The sequence below is a fragment of the Protopterus annectens genome, chromosome 2.part1 (assembly GCF_019279795.1).
Source record: "Protopterus annectens isolate FY-2018-M chromosome 2.part1, PAN1.0, whole genome shotgun sequence".
Classification (NCBI taxonomy): domain Eukaryota; kingdom Metazoa; phylum Chordata; order Ceratodontiformes; family Protopteridae; genus Protopterus; species Protopterus annectens.
The window spans coordinates 1,342,656,753-1,342,682,850 of record NC_056729.1 but is presented as its reverse complement, the minus strand read 5'-3'; the positions used below and the strand labels follow the sequence as shown (position 1 = coordinate 1,342,682,850).

General features: G+C 39.7%; 1 protein-coding gene across 1 annotated transcript in view; it reads left to right on the top strand.

The window, feature by feature from the left end:
• The window catches only part of HTRA3 (HtrA serine peptidase 3), a 700,273-nt gene that overhangs the window by 433,713 nt on the left and 240,462 nt on the right, over nucleotides 1–26,098 (top strand). The window contains exon 6 of the mRNA XM_044062803.1: nucleotides 15,239–15,353. Coding sequence (XP_043918738.1) covers nucleotides 15,239–15,353 — 115 coding nt within the window. The remainder of the gene's footprint in view (nucleotides 1–15,238; nucleotides 15,354–26,098) is intronic.

The window sequence follows — 26,098 nt, the reverse complement described above, 5'->3', positions numbered from 1 at the left end:
CCAGTGGCTCTACATAGGTACTAGGAACTAAGGTTGGGTGGCACAATGCCAGGGTAATCCTATGGGCTAGGCTTGTAAAGGCCCCAGGGCCATTAGCCTAGTACACACCTATGAACCTATGTTGACACATCCATATTCGACATTACCCAGTGTACCTTACCTTCCAGTCATTTCAGCTAACATTTTGCAGGGGGCAAGCCCCCCTGCACCCCTCCCCAAATATTGTCAATGTATCACAGCCATTGTCCATCTGCATATACTATAATGACAGTATTTTAATTTGAGACATCTTATGTACTTCAGAAAACGCATGCTACTGCAAAACCTGTTATTCTAGTAACTTTCTAAACTTATAAGAACAATACATAAAATCTCTCCCTGATTTTGGGCTTTGGTCCATTATTTCTAGCTTTATCCAGAATTCTTGCACTTAGAGGTGGAGAGGTATGTGACAGAGCTTTGGCAATGCTCTCAGAAGATTTATCACTTCTGGTAAATGATAGATGAATATCATAATTTGTAGCCTTTCTGAAGTAGAACTAGCTCATGGGAGACCCCCACCTGGGCTGAAAGTAGAATGATGTAGGCATTGTATATTTTGAATTTAAGTGTCGTAATTCAGGCAAGTGCAGCTTCCACTTCCTGTGTTATAAGGTTTCTGTATTATTACTGTTTGTCATTAGTATAAAGACACTACGACACTAAAAGCAGATTGAAGCAAAGCTATTATTGCTGTCAGAATAAATTAGCAGCACTGAGTGAAGTCTAATATAGACTAACAAGACTAACACACAGTTACAGCCTTTCTGCACATGATGTAATATTCTGGAAAAATTCCTTCCCAGTACTCTGCACTTTCTCATGACTTCATCCATATAGTTCACAAACAAGGCTGGTAAGGAACAGAAAACAGAAAATGTTCATTCCTTTGTTTCAGAACAAAACACTACTATGAGCCTTACCTAACTTACAGTATACAGTTGCCGTAAATATGCTTCTGATCTGAAATGCAAAAATCCATTTTGTTAGTTTTAATGTGTGAAATAATTCTACTAGAGAAAATCTATTCTGAAACTTGTATATTTTTTATATTTCAATATTATACTCAACACACTTTATCAGTGTTAGTGAAAGTACTTAGGACTTTTTAGAAGAGCTTGTTATTTTGAGTCAAATATAAATGCTGAACAAATACTGTATAATTCATTGTTTTTCTACCTAAAGGATTGTAAGAGCTTCATACTTTGCTATTGTATGAATTCAAAGAATTGACACTCAAACTCTTCCTTTTGACCCGGAAAATATATAAAGAAGTCCAGCTGTACTAAATCCACAGTAAAGTGCAGAGGGAATTGTTTGGATTATTAGTTTTGGTTTTCTACCCACGGTGGTGGTGCTGCGGTAGCTTTGTCGCCTCACAGTAAGACGCTGTCCGGTTCGATTCTCAGTTAGAGCGTCTTCTGCATGGAGACATGCGTGAATGGGTGTACCTTCGTTGAAGGTTGTGCATCAGGCCTGGCAAGCTGGTACGTAAAAATCAACTGCCAATCATTAGTGGACCAGAGTTCCACTGTGGCAACCCCTAACCGGGAAAAGCCAAAAGACACAAAAAATAGTTTTGGTTTCCTGCTGCCACTGCATTTTGCTTGTGGTTATTAGATCTGGAAAATATCCTTAGGGTTCTCATTCCATCTATGTACAATATGTTGCTTATCTACAAATCTTATTAACAATGTTAGGGAATCCATTCTATATCCTCCAGTTATGTTTGAACGCCTTTTTAATTGCTTGCATATCTACAGAATAATTCAGTATTTGTTGCACTGAAATTACTGCAGTTTTTATTTTGGGTCTCCTGACATCTAACAGGTCTGTAATGTAAGCTTCTCCCTACTTTAATCTTTTCAAAATTCTTTTCAACTAAAAATGCTCGGTAAAATATTTAGCTAAAATTTCTTCATTAATGCTTTCGCCTCAGTCTCAAAATGATGCTCCATCCTAATAATGAAAAAGGGCAGGCATTTAATGTAATCATAGATAAGGATTCCCTTTTTAACTGTCCCTCACAAAGGAAAAAAAAAATCAGAAAACTGGATAGAAAAAGGAAAACCAAGAGCAGAGAGAGATGGTAATGAAATAAAAAGGGTAAGTTCTCTCCCTCTGTCCCCAATCTCTTACCTTTACTAGACAAATGAAGGTTGAGAGAGTGAAACTCTGAATTACTAGAAGAAGCTTGTTAAAAGCACATTTACATATTCCTGTATAATAGCTTCCAGGCTACTTTGTATCTTTCAAGATTAAATTTCTTCCAAAATGTCATGAAGCTCAAAATGCATACCCTGCAGTCCCTCCCGTCCATACTAATTTTTGTAGCATCTGTGATCACACTGGATCTCAAGGATGCCTACTACTTATATGTACTGATATGCAAGGACCACCGAAGACTTCACAGGTGCCTCATGCTCACCAGAGGGGATTGCTATTCCTACTGTATCTTCTTATACTTTAAGCAGTCTACTGCTCTGAGGGTCTTTGTGAAAAGCTTGACCCTGATAGTTGCTTTCCAAACAACCCAGAGCATTCTCATACAACTAAACTTGAATGATTTGGCACAATACTCCACTCCGGCATTGTTGATGAACTCAAGAGGTTAGGTACAAACTATATCACCCAGCCAGTTGGCTCACAGACTGGACCCAGGAAGTTAGAAATGGGGAGTCCACCTCTAGAAGGAGGCCAGTCACAACTGAGGTCCATCTGGAACCGGTCCTGGAACCTCTCCTTTTTGTCATTTACTTCTCTGAAGTCAAGGCCAATGTCAATGGCCTCTGGATGATTAAATTTGCAGATGATTGCAAATTAGAAGTTGTCATTCAGTCCCCAAGTGACACAGATGCTCTCCAGGAAGGGCTGACACAGACAAACAACCGGTGTCAGAGACATGGACTAAAATTAAATGCCAAGAAATAAATAATAGTATCCTTCAGGAAGTCATCCCTGCCTGGTAACTATCATATTGATAACACACTCCTAAGAGTTGACCCAGTAGTCAGGGACTTGGGGATACACATAGACAGCCTTTGACCATAACTTGTGTACAGTAATGAGGAAATAATTATATGTTGTGCAACTTATAAACAAAGTTATGGCATCTAGATCCAAGGAAGTCATTGTTCCGCTGTATTCGGCTTTCATCACACCTATCATTGTGTACAGTCCCCACTCTGGTATGTACCTAATCAGGCATATCCAACAATTGGAACATCCACAGAGGTTCCTCATTAAAAGAATACAGGATGTAAGTAACATGTCCTATGTAGACTGCCTTAAGGTCTTACCCCTGTATTCTCTCTCCTACAGGCTATTGAGGGGAGCTCTGTGCCTGGCATACAAGGCATTGTCCAACCCTGCACTGATGGACCTCCTGCATATCCACAAAGCAAACAGCACCAGATTTACCCATTATAATGACTTAAACTTTGCCTGTGACATAAGTAGGACCTGCTGGAGAGACAGGTATGTATCACAGGGACTACCCCTTCTCTGGAACAAGCTCTTCCCCATCCATGTGAAGCAGAGGTACCAGCACTCGTCAGAGATTTGGGTTGCATGACTAGGCTTAAAAAGCCCCTTGTGGTCATTACCCTAGTAAGTACCTATGAACCTATGATCTACAAGCATGGTTCATGAAAGAACTGCATGAAAAGCTCCAGTATACTGTCAGTTGTCTCCAAAACTTGTGGTTTTCTCCATCCTCACCTAAGTCCAGTTTACTACAAAGCACGTCTTAGTCATTCTGTGAGCATTACTGGACATAGCGATTAACAGAGTCTTCCTTCTTCATGAAAAACATCACAATCGTAGGGGAGTGTTTATTACAACAGATACACAGGAGAACCCTCACAGCAGGGGAGTTCCTCACATCTCTCGGTTACAATATAGACATTGTTCTAATGGTACCTTTGTCAAGACTCTTTATGCAGAAAATCCACTGGTGCCTCAATAACTGGCTAGAGCAACAATCACAACCCCTAGAAAAATTACGTCTTATTCTTCCATGCATGCGAACAGTTTTTGCCTGGTGGGCATCACAATTCAGAGTAAATGTGAGGATCTTTTTCATCCACGGCATCACAGTTAATCTCTGATTGCCACTGCATTTGACATATGCTGATGGCACACAACTATGTACTCAAAGTGCTGAATCAGTGGATAAAAAACATCAGAGACAACAGTGATGATATTAGTTCTGGAGATATTTAGATAGATTTGGAAACTAGAAGCTCTGCACTTACCACAGACAATGCCATAGTCACATAGTATAGAAAAATAAAGGAGGAACACATTCAAAACCCTAGCTTTACAAAGATATATCTTATGGCCTTAGTATTCCCTCAGAAATTACCAATACAGCTTAAGTTCAACTTTATTTATTTTATTTATTTATTTGACATTTGTTAACCGGGTTAGTCCGACTGGGCAATAAGCCCTTTTTCAGCAGAGGCCCGAGGAGAAAAGCTCCAGACATATAAGACATAAACAGATACGTATCACATTAATAAGGATAAAAAGAAACTTGTATGGTATACAGTCAGCAAATAAACATAAGAATTAAATAATCGCATACAGTAAACAGTAAGTATGCAGTTAGCAGTTGGCACATACCTATAGGATGAAATACGTGAAGTACATTAGCTATAAAGATTTGACTGAGAGAGGACAGGCTGATTTTTAGCAGAAAAGTCTGCAGGAGGAAGATAAATATTAGTGGGATAGTTTCAGAAATAATAATATTAACTGAGCTATAGGAGGATGAAAGAAGAGGAGGTATGGGTCAAGTAGGACTACTGCAGGGCCAAGTCCATGATTTAAGCATGTGATCTTTTAGCATTTTTTTGAAACTGCAACTGTTTGTGGCAGCTGTCAAGTCAGGGGGAGGTTTATTCCAGGTGTTGGCAACAGAATGACTATGCAGTAGTTTGCCGGCTTGCTTCCTGGGCTTATAGACTTCCAGGGGATGCTGGTCTGTACTTCAAAGACAACATTTGGGGTATAGGGAGAGATTAACATAGAGAGAGCAGGGCAGAGGGAGGGATTATCTAGTATAGAGTGTGTGAGGCGGAGCTGAGGAAGTAAGAGTTGTTTTTGCACTTCTAGCCATAGAAGAATTTTTAGGGCAGTGCAGTGTTGGGAGCTGTAAGGAAGATTTGCAGTGAATCTGGCAATTTTATTGTAGGTAGATTCAAGTCTGTACAAGAGGTTGGATTGTAGATTTGTGAGTATAGGTGCAGCGTAAAACAGGGTAGGCAGTGGCAAAGCTTGAGCCAGAGAATGTTTGGTGTCATAAGTCAGGTATTCTTTATTCCTATATAATAGGCCTAGTTTTTGGTGTGTTTTTTTGATGGCTTTTAGTATATGGATGTCAAACTTTAACTGGTCATCGATAACAACACCAAGGAGTTTGGTATGAGTTTCTTCTGTAATAGTAGTATTATTGAGAGATGTGACAGAGAAGGAGTTTTTACTGTGTTGTAGAGATTTAGGGAGGAAGAGGAGTAGTTTTGTTTTTTTAGGCTTAAGTAGGAGTTCATTGCTGGTTATCCATTTTTCCACAGACAGAAGTGACTCTTGGGTAAGGGTTAGAAGGTGGGAGAGGTTACTAGAGCAAGATATTATAGTGGAATCATCTGCATACTGGATAAGAGAAGACTGAGGACAAGAAAAAAGAAAGTGCCCACAAATTACCACATAGGTAGTAATCCATTAAGTACGGAAGAAGTAATTAGGGACTTGGGGACCCAAGTAGATAGCAATCTCTCCTTTGACAATCATGTTGCCAAAGTGGTTAGACAGACCTTCTATATAGCCCACCTTATCATGAAAGGGTTCACATCTAGATCAAGAGAGGCCATTGTGCCCTTCTATTCATCACTTATCAGGCCCATAATTGAGTACAATGCCCCGTTTGGGATGTACCTTACCCCACACCTGAAGCAACTAGAAAGACCCCCAAAAGTATCTCACCAAGAGGATCAAGGGGCTCAAACAGATGCCCTATGCAGTTTGGCTAAAGAAACTCCAGCTCTACTCAGTTGCATACCGCCTACTCAGAGGCGATCTGTGTCTGATGTATAAAGCCATGTCCAACCCAGAATTAATGGACATGCTTCACCTCAGGAAATCTAAATCTCTTAGAGCTACATGCTCCAGGGACCTGAACCTCAGCACAGAAATAAATAGGACATGCTGGAGGGACAGATTCATATCCCAGAGGCTCCCCTCACTCTGAAACAAAATCCCAATCCATGTCAGTCAGAGCCCCTCACTGACCCTCTTCAAGAGAAATCTTGACGAATGGATGGGAGATCGTAAGTTTACCCCTGGGATCTCTTCTGTGTCGCTGCTTGACAGTGGTACAGTAAACAAACCTTAAAAGGGCTACCTTCTGTACAGAGGCACAGTCAATTAATCTAAAAGGGTGGCGAAAGCCAAACATACTCTGGCTAGGCTTATAAATGCTCTAGGGCAGATAGCCTAGTGTCAACCTATGAACCTATGAACCTATAAGTGTGAAGATCATTTGTAAAGGTGTTAAAAAGGAGGGGCCCTAGAATGGAGCCTTGGGGTATGCAAGTTTGAACAGGGAGGAAGGAGGAGGAGGCTGATAGCCATCTGACAGACTGAAGTCTGTCAGAGAGGTAGCTAGTGAACCAGAGTAGAGTGTAATGTGACAGATTAAGGTTTTTAAGTTCAGATAGCAGCAGCTTATGGAAGACAGTGTCAAAACCTTTGGATAAATCGAGGAACAGGCTTGATACCAGTTTATTTTCATCACGAGCTTTGGCAATGGTCTGTGTGAAAGTTATGAGAGCTGTAGCAGAGCTTTGATGGGGCCAAAAGCCATGTTGTGTGGGGGTTAGGAGATTTCCCTGTATAAGGTGTTCAAAGATTTGTTTATGTATACATTTTTCCATTATTTTGGAGAGGGGAGAGAGGATAGCAATGGGGCGATAGTTGGAGGTGATTTGTAGAGTTTCTACCTTTATGAAGACAAATAACATAAAATGTCTTCTAAATTTTGGGCACAGTGTTCTCAAGAGTGGATCGATTGATGAGTATGGAGACAGGGTAAGCGATGGTGTTTGCAGAGATTTTGAGAAATTGTGGGGGTAAATTGTCAGCAGAAGGAGAACATGGTTTAAGTTTAGAGAGAAGTGATTTGATATATGCACTGGGTAAGGTTTCAGAGAGAAGGTGGAGGCAGAGGAGGAGGGAATGGGATCTGTAGAGGGAAGACTGGTATTGTTATTTCCAGTGAGATTTTTGATAGAGTCAATAAAGAAAGAGTTTAGAAGAATAGCAGTGTCGAAGTCAGAGCTGTTTGGACAGGGACTAGGTGTAGCAGGTTTGCCTGGAAATAGGAGTTTATTGATATTGTTCCAAAATTGTCTAGGATTAGAGTGAGGGTTGTTTAGTGGTTTTTGATAGTATTGTTTTTTATCAGTGCCTATGTGTTTTTTGGTAAGGTTCCTGAGCTACCTATAACTCTGAAGATGGGTTGGCAGATTAGGTTTTTTTTTTCCAGACTTTCCAGGCCCTATCTCCTTGTAGCATAAGGTTACAAGTAGATTGAGATAGCCAAGGTGAAAAGTTAGATTTTACTCTAATTTTTCTGATAGGGGCCAGAGAGTTTAAAGTATTAAGGAAGATTTCATTACATTTGGAGATGGCTTCATCAAGAGGAAGGTTGTATAAGAAGGACCAGTTAATGGAGGAAAGTATATTACTGAAGGCATCAGAATTGAAGCTGGAGAGTTTGCGGCAGCCCTTAAAATGGTGGAGTCTATGGAGTTGAGGAGAATGTCTATGGACTAGGGTGGGAAGATGGCCACTGTGAGAATCTGCATCAACTCAGTGCACTACACAAAAAACAAAAAATATATATAAAAACAGCTTAACCATGCAGTAAACCTGAAAACTGATTTGCTAATTTAATGAGTCTATGAGAAAAATGCAATAATTCTAAATATAAAAGTAAAATGTAGTCTTAAAATGAAAATCTGAAAATTTCCCTTTTCAGTAATATTGGCAATATTGGTATCTGTAAGTCCTAAGTCCATTAATCGGTTTCAATGCCTCGCAAATGAATAAACTTCCAAAAACACCAGCTATAGTGCTATCCATGCTACAAAAGCCCTCAAAAATACATCAGCAGTCTAAAACAACTGCAAAAAGCTTGTATATCCAAATCAGTAGTCCAAATAAGAACATCAAATGCATTCTCAAACAACAGCAAATACAAACAAGCAAACACACACCAGCATCCTCTACTAATCCATTCATCCATCCACCCATTCTGACAGAAGGAAAGTCATATAAGGAACAAAACAGCACAGCAGTCATTCTTAAGGACACAACAGGAATATTTAAATGTCCTTCTATTCATATGCAGCAGTATTCAACACATATGGGAGTTCACCTCTGTCTAACTTTTATGTCGGCCAGTATACAAAAGACTACATGCTACTGCTAGGTACGTCCAACGCTGCACATCCTCTAACATATGTCAGTCATAAAGGGACATCGAGTATAAGGCGGGCATCAACACGCACCAACCTCAGAACTTTTCTGATGCCTGTCCGATCGCTTGCTCCAGATGTTCGCTCGCCAGATTAGTGTTTAACCGTGCTTCAGATAATTACCCCATTGGGGTTTTCTCATTTCTAATTTTCTTGCTTTTGCTACTGCTTTTTTGTAGGGTGATTTCATGTCAGCAAGGAGGGCAAGTGTCGGTGTGGAAGGCAGATTCCACATAAAGACACCTACGACCTCTGTTTATTCTGTCTAGGCCCAGACCACAACCATACCACCTGTGATATTTGCAAATCGTTCATCCCCAAAACTCTAAGGAGCCATCTAACTTCACTTAAATTGTACTTGGAGAACCAGCATCTTAAGCGCCTGGCACAGGAGATGGAGGTGATGTTGGGTCCTTCAGACAAGCCACAAACTAAAAAGGCCAAGAAATCTCAGCCTGATCTACCAGCTGCACCCTCCCTCTCTAACATCCCTCCCGAGGCTGATGTAGGCTCAGAGGTTGTTCTGGAGTCGGTGAATGTCACTTCAGCAGGTACCACAAGGGAAGCCCCAAAGGAGTCTACCAGCACATCTAAGAGGGAAGTGCAGGCATTCAACTCTGGCAAAAAGGGGGATTATGGTTAATTTTTACTGAAGGTCCTCAGGCAGTCACTCAAATCACTGTGTATGAGGATGCGCTTACTGACATAGTCAAATGTAGGCCAACATCAGGCCCTTCCACATTCCATCACATGTAAACTAGCAGAAAGAAAAAAGTGAAGACTGAGCACATTGCTCCTGCTCTGCCAGAACACCCCCGTGACTGGCAGGCTTTTTCCCAAAGCCTTTTTCAATGCCCTGGGCCAGTCTTCACCTTCCTCTGTCCCTTTGTAGTCCTTTTCTCCCTTCACTGCATTCAAGAGGACAGCTGCAGATTCCTCTTTGGATGAAGAGGAATCTTCTGAAGATGAGTCATTGGCCTATTCCACCCAGATAGCTTCACCCCTAGAGTATGCCTCCCCAGAAGAGAAATCTAATGATACATATTTCTTTGGAGGATGTTTCCTTTGGAGAAGCTATCCAAAAAAAAGAAAGAATTTTTCAAATCAGACTGCTGCCAAGTCTCAGATATTCAAAAGAGGTATTATGACCTACTGCAGATGGATTCTCCATCACCCTCTGCTATTCCTCCAGTTCTGCCAGCCTTCCTGGATGCATTTACTGCTACTTCCAAGTGCCCAGATTTTCAACCCTCTGCTCCCAAGTCCCCAGACAGGTTCTACAAGGTACCTGAAAATGCCAAATTCCTGTTTAAAGCTCTGTCTGCAGACCCAGCTACCATTTCTATCTCAACTGATTAGGCCTTCAAGTTATTGTCTTCTATTTCCGTACTGCCCTCTAATAAAGACAGCAAGGTTATTTAGAGACTGGGGAAAAAGGTCTACACTTCTTCTACCCTGGCCTTCAGGGTAATTAATTACCAGACTCACATGGCAAAGTACTCTCTGGGTCTCCTCTCTGATGCAGGGAAACTCCTTTATGAGCTTCCAGATTCTCTTGCCAAGGCAAAACTGGCTGCCATTCTCAACTCTTCTGCACAGGTATTCCTTCAAGTGCAGTTACGATCCAGATGCCTCTGCTAGGGCAGCTGCCTCTGGGTCAGTTTTAAGGACATGTTCTTGGCTCAGGTTACAACCCTTGCCTGATGACTTTAAGGCCAAACTCATGGTTGCCCCTCTGAATACTAAAACCTTATTTCATAGCTCGGCTGCAGAACTATTCAAATCTTTACAGGAGAAAGGTAAGGATCTGCAGGACCTGAAGCATATCCTAGTTTCTCCTGTTCCCAAGTTCCAAAGGAACTATCCAACAAAGACTGCCTTTATTAGGAAACCTGTCACGCCTCCTCCTTCCAAAAGCAAGACAGGCCCTAGGAAACAAGCTTCTTCTAAATGTACCTCATCCACTCCTGTTCAGACACAACCCTTTCAGTCCCAATCTAAGCCTGGTAACATGTGACTACCTGCCTCCAGGGCCATTCACTCCCTTGTCCCTTTGTCTTTCTCTCTTTCTCTCTTGTGATTTGGAATTGGATCACCCAGGACTCTTGGGTCCTCTTCATCATCCAGGGAGGATATTTCCTGGATTGGGAAACGTATCCCTCCTTCAGAGGTCTCCCACAACCACCAAAGGATCAAATGTCCCTCTTCCCTCAGGTAAGTTTGGACCTTCTTTCTCAGGGAACTATTCAGGAGATCCCTTCTGCTCAACAAGGGAAAGGGTTCTACTCCAGGATATTTTAGGTTCCAAGAAAGGATGGCCCCTGGAGACCCATTCAGGACCTTTCTCACCTAAACGCCTTTCTGAAAGTCCCATCCTTTTGGATGCTGACTTTGCCCGCTCTTCTTCCTCTCATTCTCCCTCAAGCTTTCATGGTGTCATTAGACATCAGAGACACTTATCTTCACATCCCCATTCACCCTCAGTTCAGGAACTTTCTACATGTTTCTATTGCTTCCTCTCATTATCAGTTCTGTGTTTTGCCCTTTGGTCTCTCTATGGCACCAAGGGTCTTCACAAAATGCTTGGCTCCTGTCATAGCATTCTGCAGACTGCAGGGAAATCAGATCTTCCCTTATTTAGACAATCTTCTTAGCCAAGCCCAATCACCAGACCTACTTCAGGAGTCTCTTTCCTTTACCATTTCCCTTCTAGAGAGTCTATGCTTCACTATAAACTATCAAAAGTCTAACCTGACCCCTTCATAAGACCACATTTTTCTGGGTTGCAGGATCCAAACAAACAGGATGCTAGCTTCCCTACCCACAGAAAAGGTGCTGTTCCTCACTTCTTGCTTCCAGACCATTTTCCCCTCCAAACTATGACTGCCAGGGACTTCCTACACATACCGGGGTTCATGGCATCTACTATCCTGATGCTCCACTGGGCCAAACTGCACATGAGGAAAATTCAGTGGTTTCTAAAGACTCTTTGGATGCAACACTTCCACCCCCTGGATTTCATGATTCCACTCCTACCTTGCATAAAAAAGGAGTTGGATTGAGGGATACTTCAGGTAACCAAAAAGCCTGGTCTCTCCCTACAGCCACCCCTCCCATCCCTATAGTTATACACACACTTCAGACACAGGCTGGGGTGCACCTCTATTGGAGGGTCAGGAATGTGTGGTCTGTCACACAGGCAAAGGAAAATAACATAAAAGACATGAGATTTCTGATTTTTGCTTTGAAAATCTTTAAACCCAAGATTATTCCAGGTGTGCTGAGGTGGTTAACAGACAACACCACTGTTCTGTGGTATGTCACCCAGCAGGGGGGGAATGACGTCTTACATCCTATGCAGACTAACCCTATATGCCTGGAATTTAACCCTTCAAAGCCAAGTCTCCTTTCAGGCAGTTTACCTTCCCTCAGCTCACAATGTGGTAGCAGACACATTAAGCAAGTAGATGACCCAGTCCCATGAATGGATGTTACACAGGGATGTGTTTCTGCACCTGATCCATCATTGGGGTACACCTCAGGTAGATCTATTTGCTTCCCCCATGAACAGACAACTTCCAAAATTTTGTGCCAGGGTTCGACATCCCCTGGCATGGAAGGTGTACGCTCTATCATTTTCTTGGAAGGGGATGTTTCTGGATCCATTCCCCCCTTACCTCTCCTCCAGAAGGTCATACTGAAGATTCAGCAGGCTCAACCAAATATTTTGCTAATGACTCCCTTTTGGCCAAGGCAACACTGGTTCCCCCTTCTCCTGCACTTAGCCAGGGGCAATCATCACGTTATCCCACAGGATGGACCTACTCACACAGGACAAGGGAACCCTGATATATTCACAGCTGTCAACTCTGAACTTGGCTGTGTGAGTGATAGGATTTTGATTCCCTTTAGACCCCTATTTTCAGAAAATGTGCTTCAAGTTCTGCAGGAAGTCAGAAACCCAGCTACTAGGAAATCCTATGTTTCCAAATGGAAGAGGCTTTCCATCTGGTGTCGCAAGAAGGATCTCCAGCCACTGTTAGTGGATGTTCTAGTGGTTTTGTCCTGTCTGTGTGAACTGATGAAAGGTGGTCTATCCTACTCTTTAGTGAAGGCTCATCTTTCAGCTATCTCAGCTTTTCTGCCTATGTCACCCCATTTAGCCTCAAGGTTAATGGTGAAACTTATCCTCAAAGGTGTCCTTCATATAAGACCACCAAGGAAACCAGCTTCTCCTGCTTGGGATCTCAGTATTGTGTTCCCTGCAACATTGTACATGGAAAACAGTTTTGTGATGGCCATTGCATCTTCTAAGAGGGTCTCTGAGCTGCAAACCCTGATATCTGATCTCCCCTTCACAGTTTTCCACAGGGAGAAGGCATCCTTGTGTACCAACCCTTCCTTTATGCTTAAGTTGGCCACAGCGTTATCTCTTAACCACTCTATCAATCTTCCCACCTTTTTTCCTTCCTCTCAATCTAAAAGTGAGAGAATCCTGCATTCTTTGGATGTGCACAGGAAACTCAGATACTACCTGGATAAAACCAAGCCTATCCGTAAATCTGAACGCCTGTTTGTATCCTACTAGCCATGAGCCCTGGGTCAGCCAGTTTCCAAGCAAATTATTTCTTCTTTGATTTCTAAAGCTATCTCTTTCTGTTACTCAGCCAATGGTAAGAGCCTTTCTTCAACAGTGAAGGCACACTCCACTAGAGCAGTATCCTCCTCTGGGGCTTTCTTTAAATGCTTGGACACGTGTTCTATCCTGGAGGTGATTACCTGGTCCCCTGTTCATACTTTCACTAAACATTAGAAACTCAATGTCATCTCCAAATCCAGGGCTGCTTTTGCTAGGGCTAGTCTACATAGCTTTGTAGAAAAAGCTTCTGGTCCTCCAACTCCCCAGCTTTCCCAAGTATGAGCTTTGGTGTTCTCCCATATGTGGTGAATATTGCAGCATATGAATAGAAGGACATAGAATAGTTGTGTAAAATCTTACCATAACCGTAGATGTCTTTCTCTTCTATATGCTGCAGTATTGCTAATTCCCCCTGCCTTCCCCTGATGCTTACCTGTCTTTCCCAGTGATATGTTTTCACCTAGGCTCAGGCTGGTGCCTGGCGGCATTCAGTTCTGAGGTTGGTGCGTGCTGACGTCCGCTTTATACCCAATGTCATTTTATGACCGATGTATGCAAGAGGATGTGCAACATCGCACGTAGCTAGCAATAGCATGTAGTCTTTTGTATACTGGCTGGACATACGAGTTAACTGGAGGTGAGCTCTCATATTTGATGAATACTGCAGCATATAAAAAAGAAGGATATCTATGGTTATGGTAAGATTTTACACAAATATTCTATATACCAGCTCCCACTTATGTTGATCATTCTGCAACAAGTTAGTAGCCAATAAGTGTAAACCACTGCTACAAGGAAATGACATTGTGCTGTTCATTAATCATTCTCGGAAATGCTGTAACAGTTCAGTTCAGAATGACACTCTCACAGTTGAACCATGCCTGATCACTGCACCATTAATCATTCTTGGAAATGCTGTAACAGTTCAGTTCAGAATGACACTCTCACAGTTGAACCATGCCTGATCACTGCACTCATTCTTCTTTGCTGAGCTGTCCCACCACAGGCAATTCAAAAATAATGGAAATAGGTTTTGCCTGGGCAATGAATCCTCTTTTCTGGTCTAAAGTGATCTCACGCATCACTGTGCAAACCTTGACTCTACCCCTGACCTTAACCCCAGCCCTACAGTTTACCTTACTTTACAAACGCTCAGACACAGATCACAGACACCAGAATGTATCCCCTTCCCTATCCCACAAACACTTGCACATGCATTCCCACCTAAACATTTTCAGCATTAAAACCCAATCCTGTACTTAAGGTAACCACAACCACTCACTCTTCCTCCTTTCAACACCCTCCAGTCCCAATCTACCTGTACTAATTGAGACTTAACCAAACTGTTTCTCATATACTTACACTCTGTAAAGAGTGTTTTTGATGAGTTACCCAAACACTTCACTCTGTTGTTGACAAACCAGTCAAACCAATAAGACAGAGTGAAGTGCATATGTAAAATATCCCCATCTTTTAGGCTTCTCTTCCGCATTCTATGTTGGAGATAATCGGGAACTGAAGGAACATATTTGCATGTGTATGATGTTAAGAAATTACATTTTAACAATACTTTAAATATGCATATAAAATGACATACAAAACATTTCTAGTTATTTCTTTCTCAAATAAATATTTTCTGGCGATCAAAAGAATTGTTTTGTGTTTTATCTGGAATGCAACCTTATGCCCCAGTGCTTGGAAGGGCACAGCCCATACCGGAATGTCCACAGAGCTCTGGTAGTCTAGAAAATTGGGTTGACATTACCTTTGTCTAATTTTCAAATGTCATAAATATGACTGCAACAGTGGAGAGTTGTGTTGGCATTATCTCTAGTTAATTCTCAAATGACATAAATAATATTGCAAAAATGAACCTACTGAACTATTTACTTTAATGGTGAATATACTCACACAACTGTATTTTATGCTTTAATAACATATTTTAAACATGTTGCAGCTAATTATTTTATTTGTGGACTAGTTACTTGGTCAATCATTCTGGTTCAAACTTTCTTCACAGGATGGTGAAGTTATTGGAATAAACACACTGAAAGTTACTGCTGGAATTTCTTTCGCCATTCCTTCAGATCGTATTAAAAGATTCCTTACTGAATCACATGACAAGAACAGCAAAGGTATGCATTTAAACGGGGTTATATATATTGTAGCTGACAATAAAAATAGTAAATTCAAGCATATGTGTTATTCTTAAATACTGTCCTTAGAGAATACAAAATAAATGATTTAAGTTTCAGAATTGGTGTAAACTGCATTACGTGAAAACTATCTCTGGAATGATGAATCCTATTCTCCACAGAGGGTTTTGTGTTGTCTATAAGGTCAGCAAAAAAAAACTAAGTTGTCAGTATGAATTTAAACTAAACTCTGTGAGTTAGGAAATCAGTTTAATTTTTAACAATCTGTAGCCAAGGTTTTGTGGAATATAGGTAATCCATCCTATTGCTTCACCTGTGTATTTTTTTTCTTTTTGAATGAAATGTACAGATTGTGTCTTTGTTGTTCAGAAAAGAACATTTTTTTTTTTTTGGTAACATAATTCAAGAGTTTGAAGGTGTAGCCACTTTCTGTGGTACATTTTGAGTCTCGTTTTTCTATTCAATAATATTCTTGCAGATTTGGTGTGACTGTCACTATCTGCTCTTCTGATAAAAAGAGAGAGACCAATTGGCTATCAGCTAATATAATGTTGGTTGGATAATTAAGATTGATCAGAAACTAAAGTCTTGGTTTCAGATTTGCAGTCTGATTCTGTCCATCAAAAGAAATGTTTTGTGTTTTATCTGGAATGCTGTCATTGTAAGGAAGAAACCCCTCCTAGAAAATATTGTTAGTGTGTATATGTATGAAGTAATCCACCTGGGCAGTATTTTGAGTGTGTACGTATATGACAAATAGTTTGTTTAATTCTCAGCTACTACTGTTACATTGTTACTGAAAGGTACTCAGATTAAGGTGGGTGAAATCCTGGGGAGTCAAAGGTTATAATCTTATAATTTTTGTGTAAATAGTAGGAAACTTAGTTGAAGTTGTTAGTAAATGCTCCATATTTTGCCTTTTGTTCCATATTGCCACATGTAGTGTTATGTTCCAAATTTTGGAGAGAGAGGGTTGAGAATTATAGAAAGAAGTCAGTCAACGAATGCAAATGGTAAGCTAAACTGATCTAATTAAAGTGGCTATTGTTGTGGTTTGCTGAAGGTGCGATGGAGCTTAGGGTCTAAAAGTTCCAAACTGGAGTAAATTACTGGGATTGGGTGTTTGTCCACATTGTCTGACAGAAAACCAGATAGCTCTGTGGGTAGTGGTAACAATAAACACTGCCCACGGCACAAATACACTTGTGTTTATTTTTTTTTATTTAATTTCTACTGCAGTCAACACAGAGGTGTTATCCATTATCATATATAGCAAGTGGAAAGGTGGAAATTCATTACAAGTGCTACTATGTTTTTCATACTAATCTCAATAAGACAATAGAAATATACAGATACATGAAAATAATATAATCACACCTGAATGATTGATATAGCTCGTTGGGGGGGGGGGGGAAGTATCACTCAAAAAACGTAGCATAGACATTATGCTTATGTGATTCCTTCACAGTCAAAGGCAGTGGACCATTTCCAAACTGACACATTCTACTTGGTCACAATGTATGTGTTTTCCAACCATGTGTCTTATTAAAAGTCCCTGATTTTTTTTTTTTTTAATTCTGATCTACCTTTGGGGAACTGACATATGACCTCTTTTATACAGTAAATATAATGTTTCAGAGAGCTTCTGTTGTCACAGTCTAGCTCTATGCCTGGTTCTATGTGGGGGTTATTCAGCCTCTAGCATTCAGACTATATGTGTGCAAATATGTAACTGTATATATATATATATATATATATATATATATATATATATATATATATGTGTGTGTGTGTGTGTGTGTGTGTGTGTGTATGAGTGTATCATGAAATACTGAAAAATAACAAGAGTGAACCAAGAAAGAGCAGTCATTTTAGAGTGAATCTACAATAATTGAAAATATGCAAAAGTTACAATTTTTTTGCAGGGGGCAGCCTGTCTATACCCCCCACACCCCCTTGCAAACTATATATACTAACTCCCAGGTTGTACAACAGTGGAGTGAGGGCAATTGTCAGATTTCATTATCCTAAGCTGCTTATTTTGAATAATCTCATTCAACAAGGTTTTTTCCTTGTGGGTCAAATTATGGTGGACGACAGATCAAAAACCATTTTTAAAAAAATCCCTAAAATCAAACTCACATAATTTTTCAAATAATAAAACCATAGGGTGGGGTGAGGGTTAAATAGACTTGGCCTCCTGATAGTAAATTTCTGTATTTCTTTTACAGTGTTAACATTTCTAAAATAAAATACAAAATTCAGTTTCTTTGTAAATAATTTGTACTGTAATAAAAATATCCTCAATTTTTGCATTCCTGTCTGGAACAAAGGTCAGACCACATTCAAATAAATTTGCCCATGCAATATTAGCATTGGCCCCACTATAATTATACAGTTTAAAGTCTCCATGGTGATTGTGAACAACAGAATATGTATCAAAATTTAATAAAGGGCTCTGTTATTGGAAGCATCCGACTGGACTTATTAAGGGCTCTGTTTTACACAGTCAGTTACTTGAACTTTTTAACAGACATGGCTGCGAACTGCTTGAGGTTTTAATTAGAGACTATGAGAGGCAGATGAATGTTTTAATTGTTAAAATCAATAAGTTGGACGCTAGTATTCATAATGACTTATTGTTTGACTCTAAATTGGCCATATTAATGGCCTTTTGAGAAAAATTGAACATGATATTTCTGAAATGAGTAATTTGAGAAAAATTGAACATGATATTTCTGAAATGAGTAATAAGATGGCTGAAAAGTTATCTAGAGATAGGACTGACTATGAGAAGGGTATTGCTTACATGCCTCCCCCTACTATTCATTGTCAGTTTTATGATCTACCTGATAATAGAGGTGCTGATAATGGGAACCTGGGTTTTAACAACAATGAGGGCAGTTACAGTGTGGATGAAGTAAGGGGAGAAGCCCCTTTAAAAGCACACCCTTTGAGACAGTCTTGCAGATGGATCGACTGGAGGGAGAGATTCCAACATCAACAGTTGGAAGTAAGTTCTCAACAGTATCAGCATCTCCCTCCCCAAAGAGGGAGAGGGAGACTGGCAAAGAGGGCGAATTACATTTTGATACATATTCAGTTGTTCACAATCACCATGGAGACTTTAAACTGTATAATTATGGTGGGGTGGATGTTAATATTGCATGGGCAAATTGATTTGAGCATGGCCTGACCTTCATTCCAGAGAGGAATGCAAAAATTGAGGCTGTTTTATTACAGTTCAAATTATTTATGAAGAAATTGAATTTTGCATTTTATTTTAGAAATGTTAACACTGTGAAAGAAATACAGAATTTTACTATCAGGAGGCTGAATGTGTTTAACCTAACCCCCTCACCCTATGGTTTTATTATTTGAAAGATTATGTGAGTTTGATTCTAGGGATGTTTTTAAAAATGCTTTTAGATCTGTCGTCCACCATAATTTCACCCTCGAGGAAAAAACCTTGTTGAATGACATTATTCAGAACAAGCAGCTTAGGATAATGAAACCTGACAAGGATGGGGGCCTGGTGGTTATGGGTACCAGTGATTATATAAACAGAATGTTATCTTATATTCAGATACATACCAGGAGGTTTCAGTCAACCAAATTAACTTAGCTTATAGAAATATAGATTTGACACTGGAAGAAATGTTACTTGAGAATTTGATTACTGTTGATGAATTTAATTTCTTGGTGACCCATAACCCCAGGATCCCAATCATCTTTGGGATCCCAAAGATTCACAAGAGTTTAGCTGACCCGTCGATGCATCCTATTGTGGATGAAATTGTATCTAAAACCTTTTGTCTGGCCAAGTACATTGACTTTCATACAAAAAATGTATTCGAGAATCATGGTTGCCTATTGAAGGATTCATGGGATTTTCTAAGAAGAATATCTAATGAGATGTTTAGTGAGGGTCTGATATTTGTTACAATAGACATTCACTACCTATATTCTATCATTCCCCATGATTTGGGTATTGAATGGTTTGATGAACACCTTTGTTTTTTTACCAACCTTGATAAAGGGTTGGTTAGTAAGTTGAGAGTTTTTATGGACACGGTTTTAGAAAACAATTATTTGGTATTTAAAAACAAGTTATTTAGACAGAAGATGGAGTAGCCATGGGGGCGGTGTATGCCCTCTTGTTTGCTAATGCATTTCTTGTCTGTTGGGAGACCCAATTTGTCATTACACCTATGAACCTATAGTAGAAAATTCACCCCAGGGATCACTCCAGTGGCTTTACTCGACAAAGGCACTGGGAACTAAGTTCAGGTGGCACAATGCCAGGGTAATCCTATAAGCTAGTCTTGTAAAGGCTCCAGGGCCATGAGCCTAGTACACACCTATGAACCTATCAATCCCAATTTCAAGGATAGCTAGGTGTTTTATTTACGATTTTTTGGACAACATATTTTTATGGACCAAAGATGATTAAGTTACACGCATTTTTATGATTATTTGCACACCACCACTGATTTTTTGAGGTTCACAATGGATGTTCAGACTGATTCAGTAAATTTTCTTGATATTACTATTAGGAAAAATAAAATAAAGAAGTGTTTCAAATCAACAATCTATTATAAACCTACATACCCCAATTCTTTTTTTACATCTTGACAGTATGCACCCTATCCATCAGAAGAAGGCCCTTGTGAAGGGACAGTATCTAAGACTGGCCAGGATAGTCACAGATGACATTGAATTTCAACTGGAATGTGACAAAGTCATGAATATGTTTACTTTGAGAGGATATCCGGGAACCCTTTTTTTTGGACATTTTATCAGAAGTTAATGAGAAAAGGACAGCCCATTTTACACTGCGATTAGGGTCTTGGGATAAGGTGGTGCATAGTTATACATGTGGAGAGGGAGCTGTGCATAATGATTTCTTTGGGTTGAAATCTATTAGCCAAAGGAACTGGAGGGTTTTTGGGGTGGAACATGAACATTTGGAGGTTATGGGTTAAAGGCCTGCCATTGTGTACAAGAAAGATGTATGTGTTAAGACTTTACTGGAAAGACCATGAGGAACTTGTGACATGGAAAGCTAAATATCACCCATACTATTGGGAAGGGACATCTGTGGTGATAGAAGGTTATGGTGAGATTGATGTTTCTTCTTTTTTTGGCTTTTCCTGATTAGGGGCCGCCACAGCAGAACTCCGATCCGCTAATGATTGACAGTTAATTTTTACGGTGCCGAGGTGCCAGCCCAATGCCCAACCTTCAACGAAGGCACACACATTCACGCATGTCTTTCGAATGCCACTCTACTATGGGGAGGACATGCAAACTCCACACAGAAGGCGCTCCAGCCGAGAATCAAACGGGAGAACCTCTTGCTGTGAGGCGACAACGCTACTGCTGCACCACTGCGGCTTATGGTGAGATTGATATTCCCAGGAAATTTTATTGTGGCAGTAAGCGGGTAGTATACTTGGCCCTCTATGACCATTGCAGTGCATTCTACCTAGATAAGACTAAGTTTAGTCTGAGGGAAAGGGTTTATCAACACCTTTATGACATTAAGAAAAAGGATGGAAGGAATGCACTATACAAGCATATAGAAAAAAACCTGTTTCATAGATTCAAATTTTTAGTTATTGATCAAGTAGACCCAGAGCAGAGAGGTGGACCAGTGGATGATTTTTTTGAATATCAGAAACTTAGATGGCAGTTAAGAACTAATGCCACTGTATACCCTGGTCTGAATGAATCCACCTTTTTGTCTAGTATTTTAAAACCAAGGGTTGCTTTCTGTTTAAAATTTAAAATAAAAATTAAATAAAATTTCAAAAGTTGTTTTTAAAGCATGTACTTTTTTATGTATCACTAGTCATATTTTATCTAGTTAGGAATGTATTTTCTGTATGCAGTGGTTATTTATACTTAATTTGTTGTAACATCTGTTTTTAAGGTTTTAGGTGGTGTGTGGTACTAGCTTAAACAGTCTCCATGGTGACTGATAGGGGGGATGGGATTAGTTAATTAACTGATTACTATCTAAAAGTGAGTAGTTGTTGTAAAGAGCTGTTCTGAAGAAGTCCTGTTGTACCAAGGACAAAAGCGCTTAAATAAAAGGATTTTGTGGACTTAAGCTTGAAGTCTTCGCCTCCTTTTTTGTTGCTTTACAAAACAATATTAACATTGGATTATCAAGGGGTCTTGCCTGGAAAACTTCATAAGAATATTTTACAGCAGTACAGCAGAAAAGAAGGGATACAGAATGAGTAGGATTAATGTTACAAAGACATGCATCTGGAGCATTTCTTCCTGGGCCTCCTCTGAAAATTGGCTATGTTCCAAGTCGGACTTTCCCGGTAAACAAATGTTAAATAAATAAATGTAGTTTATATTGAGAATGAGGAGGGGTGAAGGTTAAGACATGAGTATAGATACACAGTGGGGGGAACAGTACCAAAATATGTAGCAGGTAGTACTAAACAGTCATAAGGTATGTAAGGTATGAATGACGACATGGATAAAGTAGTCAAGTGGTACACATTGGTCGATTAGAAGTATGTCCCTGTCTCCATGAAGTATTATTTTAATTGTGCTTTAAGTATTTGTAGTTTTTTTTTTTTTTTTTGTCTAAAAGTTGTAGGAATGGAGATATTGAAGTTTCATACATATTTAAAGAGACTTCCTGGCTGAGCTCCTGGGTTTGAATACCATGAGTAATATTTTGTACTTTGAGTGTAAAAGCCTGATAGGAGAATATTGTTATATTTATGTTAAATAGGGCAAGCCAGAGGTGAGGATAGTACAGTATTTTTTGAACAACTGCCGCTTGGGAGCATGGCAGAAATTGTGAGAGGTTGAGGCAGCATAGCTGTCAGAGGGCTAGACAGTAGTGGGAATCCAAATTTGAAGTTGGCAAAAAATCTCTCTATCTTATTGCATCATTGTTCTTCTTTGATAGGAATGTGATTTGTATACATGTGAAAACTGGAACTGCAATTAATGTGGGAAGTAAACAAAAAAGAGGTAACTGCTTTTCAGACATTATTTGTAATAGATACTGCTTACATTTTTACTGGAGGCCATATTTTGGCAGGTTCTTTTGATGGTGTAATGATAGGGTAGACCAAATGTCATGTTCTCATCAATGGTGACTCCTTGTAGCTTTGTGTAAAAAAAAAAAAAATTTTTATATTGTTGGCTATGGTAATAAAAAAATGTGTCTTTGTGACCATTAATTGTCTTTGGAGTGGAATGCATTGTTGTTTGTTTTTCACATTTATTTGCAAGTGCAAGTCATCAAGCCATGGTTCAGTGGAAGGAAATGACTGTTGGCATAGCTGCTGTAGTTTGGTTAGAGTATTAGGAGATCAAGTAAGCATTGCATTGTCTACAAATTGAATAATAGCAGTGTGTTTAGCTGCTGTGAGCTGGTCATCTATAAAAAATATGAAACAGAATAGGGCCTAGTCGAACTCTAACAGACACAGGTGAATAGGAGAATTAATTATTGCACCACCTTACTGCTTAGAATCTATTTGATAGGTAACCTTGAAACCAAGACAGAGAGAGAGAAGAGTTGTCAGGTAGATTATGTTTGTGTTTTTGGTGGGAAACAGTGATGACTACTTTGAATAAGCCTAAGAATAGAGGTGAAACTATGTCATCGTAGTTTATATGGTAATTAAAAATTGGCAAAGGTGAGTAGGGCTGTGGTATTGCTATGATGAGATTTGAAGCTATTTTGCATTTGACAGATTACGTTACTGTCAGTGAAGTGTTTAATTAGCATGTTTGTATGCATTTCTCTATGATTTTAGAGGGACATGGGTGGAATCCCAGGTGTATATTTCCTGTTTCCCATCCAGTTATCCAGGTTGCACTTAAAAAGGGGTAAAGAGTTAGTTTGCTTGATCTGGAGAGGGAGTCAATTCCATAGATGGGGGAATTTCTGGGACACAAATCTGTCCCACCAAGAAGTCTTATTGATGTCACAGACCAGGGTGAGGCCGTGCATGTGGGTTACTCGAGTGGAGCTTGATTTGCAGATATGCAGCAGTCCCATCAAGGTGGGGTTCGTCATTGTCTTGTATGCCAGACAAAGGTCACCTCTGAGGAGTCTGTATGAAACTCAGTAGAGGGATAGGGCTTTTAGCCTATCTGTATATGATAGATATTTGAGGCCATGGATTCTCCTGGTGAGGAACCTCTGCGGTCTCTCCAGCTGCTGCATGTGCTTTATAAGGTACATGCCGAAAGGGGCACTGTACTCAGTAATGGGCCTTACAAGGGAAGAATATAGGGATGTTATGACCTCCTTGTCCCTGGATGAGATACCCTTACTTATTAGATGAGCCATTTAGAAGGCTTTTCGTAGAATAGAAGCAATGTGGTGATCAAAAGTCAGATTGCTATCAACCTGGGTGCCAAAATCCCTCATGACTGATTGTGTGCTTAGGATTTTGTTATAATGTGATAATTTCTGGGGATGTCATTCTCCCCAAAGGGGATGATGATGCATTTTTTGGTATTCAGCTTGAGGCCATGTTTCTGGCACCAGTCATTTGTCTGAGTGAGACCCTCTTAGAGGATGTCCACATCACTAGGGGAATTGATGACATCACCCAGCTTGCAGTCATCTGCAAACTAGGTCAGCCATAGCCCACTGGTTTTGGCCTGCACCTCAGAAAACTATATCCCAAATAACAAAATAACTTGAGGTGGCGATCGCAAAACCAAAGAACCACTCGAAACCAGAATAAATGCTCACGCCTCACTATGTATACTTGAGAAGCCAAAAGTGTTCCCAAAAGAAACTTGTGCAAGCAGCGACTTGTAAAATCCACTCGTTTAATGCAAAAACATGATAACCGGAACACAAAAATAAAAATAAATCACAGGAATGGTTGAGCGCTTTCACTCATGTATAATACAGGCTTCATCAGAACTAAAAGCCATTTTAAATTCAAAACCATATAAGTAAAATCTTTGGCGCCAAAAATTTAAAACTTTAAAAAGTATTTAAAGCTATACATACTCTCATTTTACACAGCGTAACCAATTGAAAAAAATATTGGCAACACTAGTATATATCTTAAGGACATCTGCTGATAAAAATTGCAGTGTAAATATATTAAAAAATACAATAAAAATCTTACTATTATATTATATAAATATGTGTATAAATTTCTTCCATGGGCATTTTCTATGTAACAGAAGTACAAAAAATACATGCAAAATTAATAAATCTGACAGTAATAGTTAGTAACTCTATCTGTGCAATAATGGCTTCATACTTATACTGTCATTCAGACCTGGGGCAGATGCAGCATCAGTATATATTTGCCATCACAGTTCCCTATACAATAAATAACCCTTCTGATCATCCCCCATAGGGTCAGGCTTAAAGATGTAAATTATAGCAAAAGTAAATCGGTGATCAGACCCATATTGTTTAATATGCCTATAAAGAGCGTTTTTCTCATTGCTCTTTTTAATGGAATAAATATGACCATAGATACGTTTGTTCAGCTGACTGTCGGTCTTACCGATATAGAAAGCTGAACAGGCTGTACATGTAGCAATATATATAACAGATTTAGTTTTACAATTTCCTGGTCTAAATTTAATGTATGATCGAATGACATTGTCCAACCTAATACCTTCACTGGTGTTGATCATAAAACACCAGTTGCATCTGCCACATTTTTGTGTATATTTATGTGTAGTGTATTTTTGTATGAGAGGATTTTCTAACAATCTCTTAATATTAGGACCCACTTTATTAGTAAAACAAGGCCGGTGTCCTAAGATATTAGCTACTTGTTTATCAGCTAGTATAATATTCCAGTTTCTGTTTAAAATTTCTTTAACTTTGTAAGTAAATAATCCATATTCTAAAATACAAGATCTACAAAAATCAGTGAGCTGAGGTTCTATAATGGCAGCCTTATTGTTTTGAGTATTATATAAACTGTTAAATGCTAACCCTAATAATGGGATATATCTAGTTCCCCATCCTTTAACTACTTGGTTACTTATATTACACATCATTCTTGTGTCATAGCCTCTATCTTTAAATAATGAAGTAATATAGGCTACTTCTCCAATCATATCAGAATAACTGGATGTCATTCTGAGAGCTCTAATTAATTGATCCTTAAAAATATTCTTCATAACAGAATATATCCCAAATAACAGAGGCCCCAAGACCGAACCATGGGGTACACCACTTGTTATGGGTCTACTGCTTGAGGTGGCTTCCCCTATTTTGACTACATATGTTCTATCAAGGAACCAGTTTGCTACCCATCTGGTAACATATGGATTGATGCCTAGTTGAGAGAGTTGATCTATTATGCCTGAGTGGGGAATAGTGTCTAAGGCTTTGGCCAGGCAAGGTAGGCAGTGTGCACCATCTTCCCCTCGTCCATGGCTTTGGTGACCATCTCAAAGAAGTCGACCAAATTTAACAGGCATGACCTCCCCTCGATGAAGTCAAACTGTGTGTGATCAAGTGTTTGGAGGTTGCCACTGTCCTTGTTAATAAGGTCCATGATAATCTGTTCAATGGCCTTGCAGATCAGGCTAATTAGGCTGATGGGTCTATAATTTCCCGGATCTGTGGACGATCCACCTTTGTGTAAAGGGATGACAGTGGCTGTCCTCCACTCAGCTGGGATGAAGCCAATACTCAGGCTTTGGTTGAATAGAGTGCCTAATGGTGCTGCACGTTCCTGCCTGAG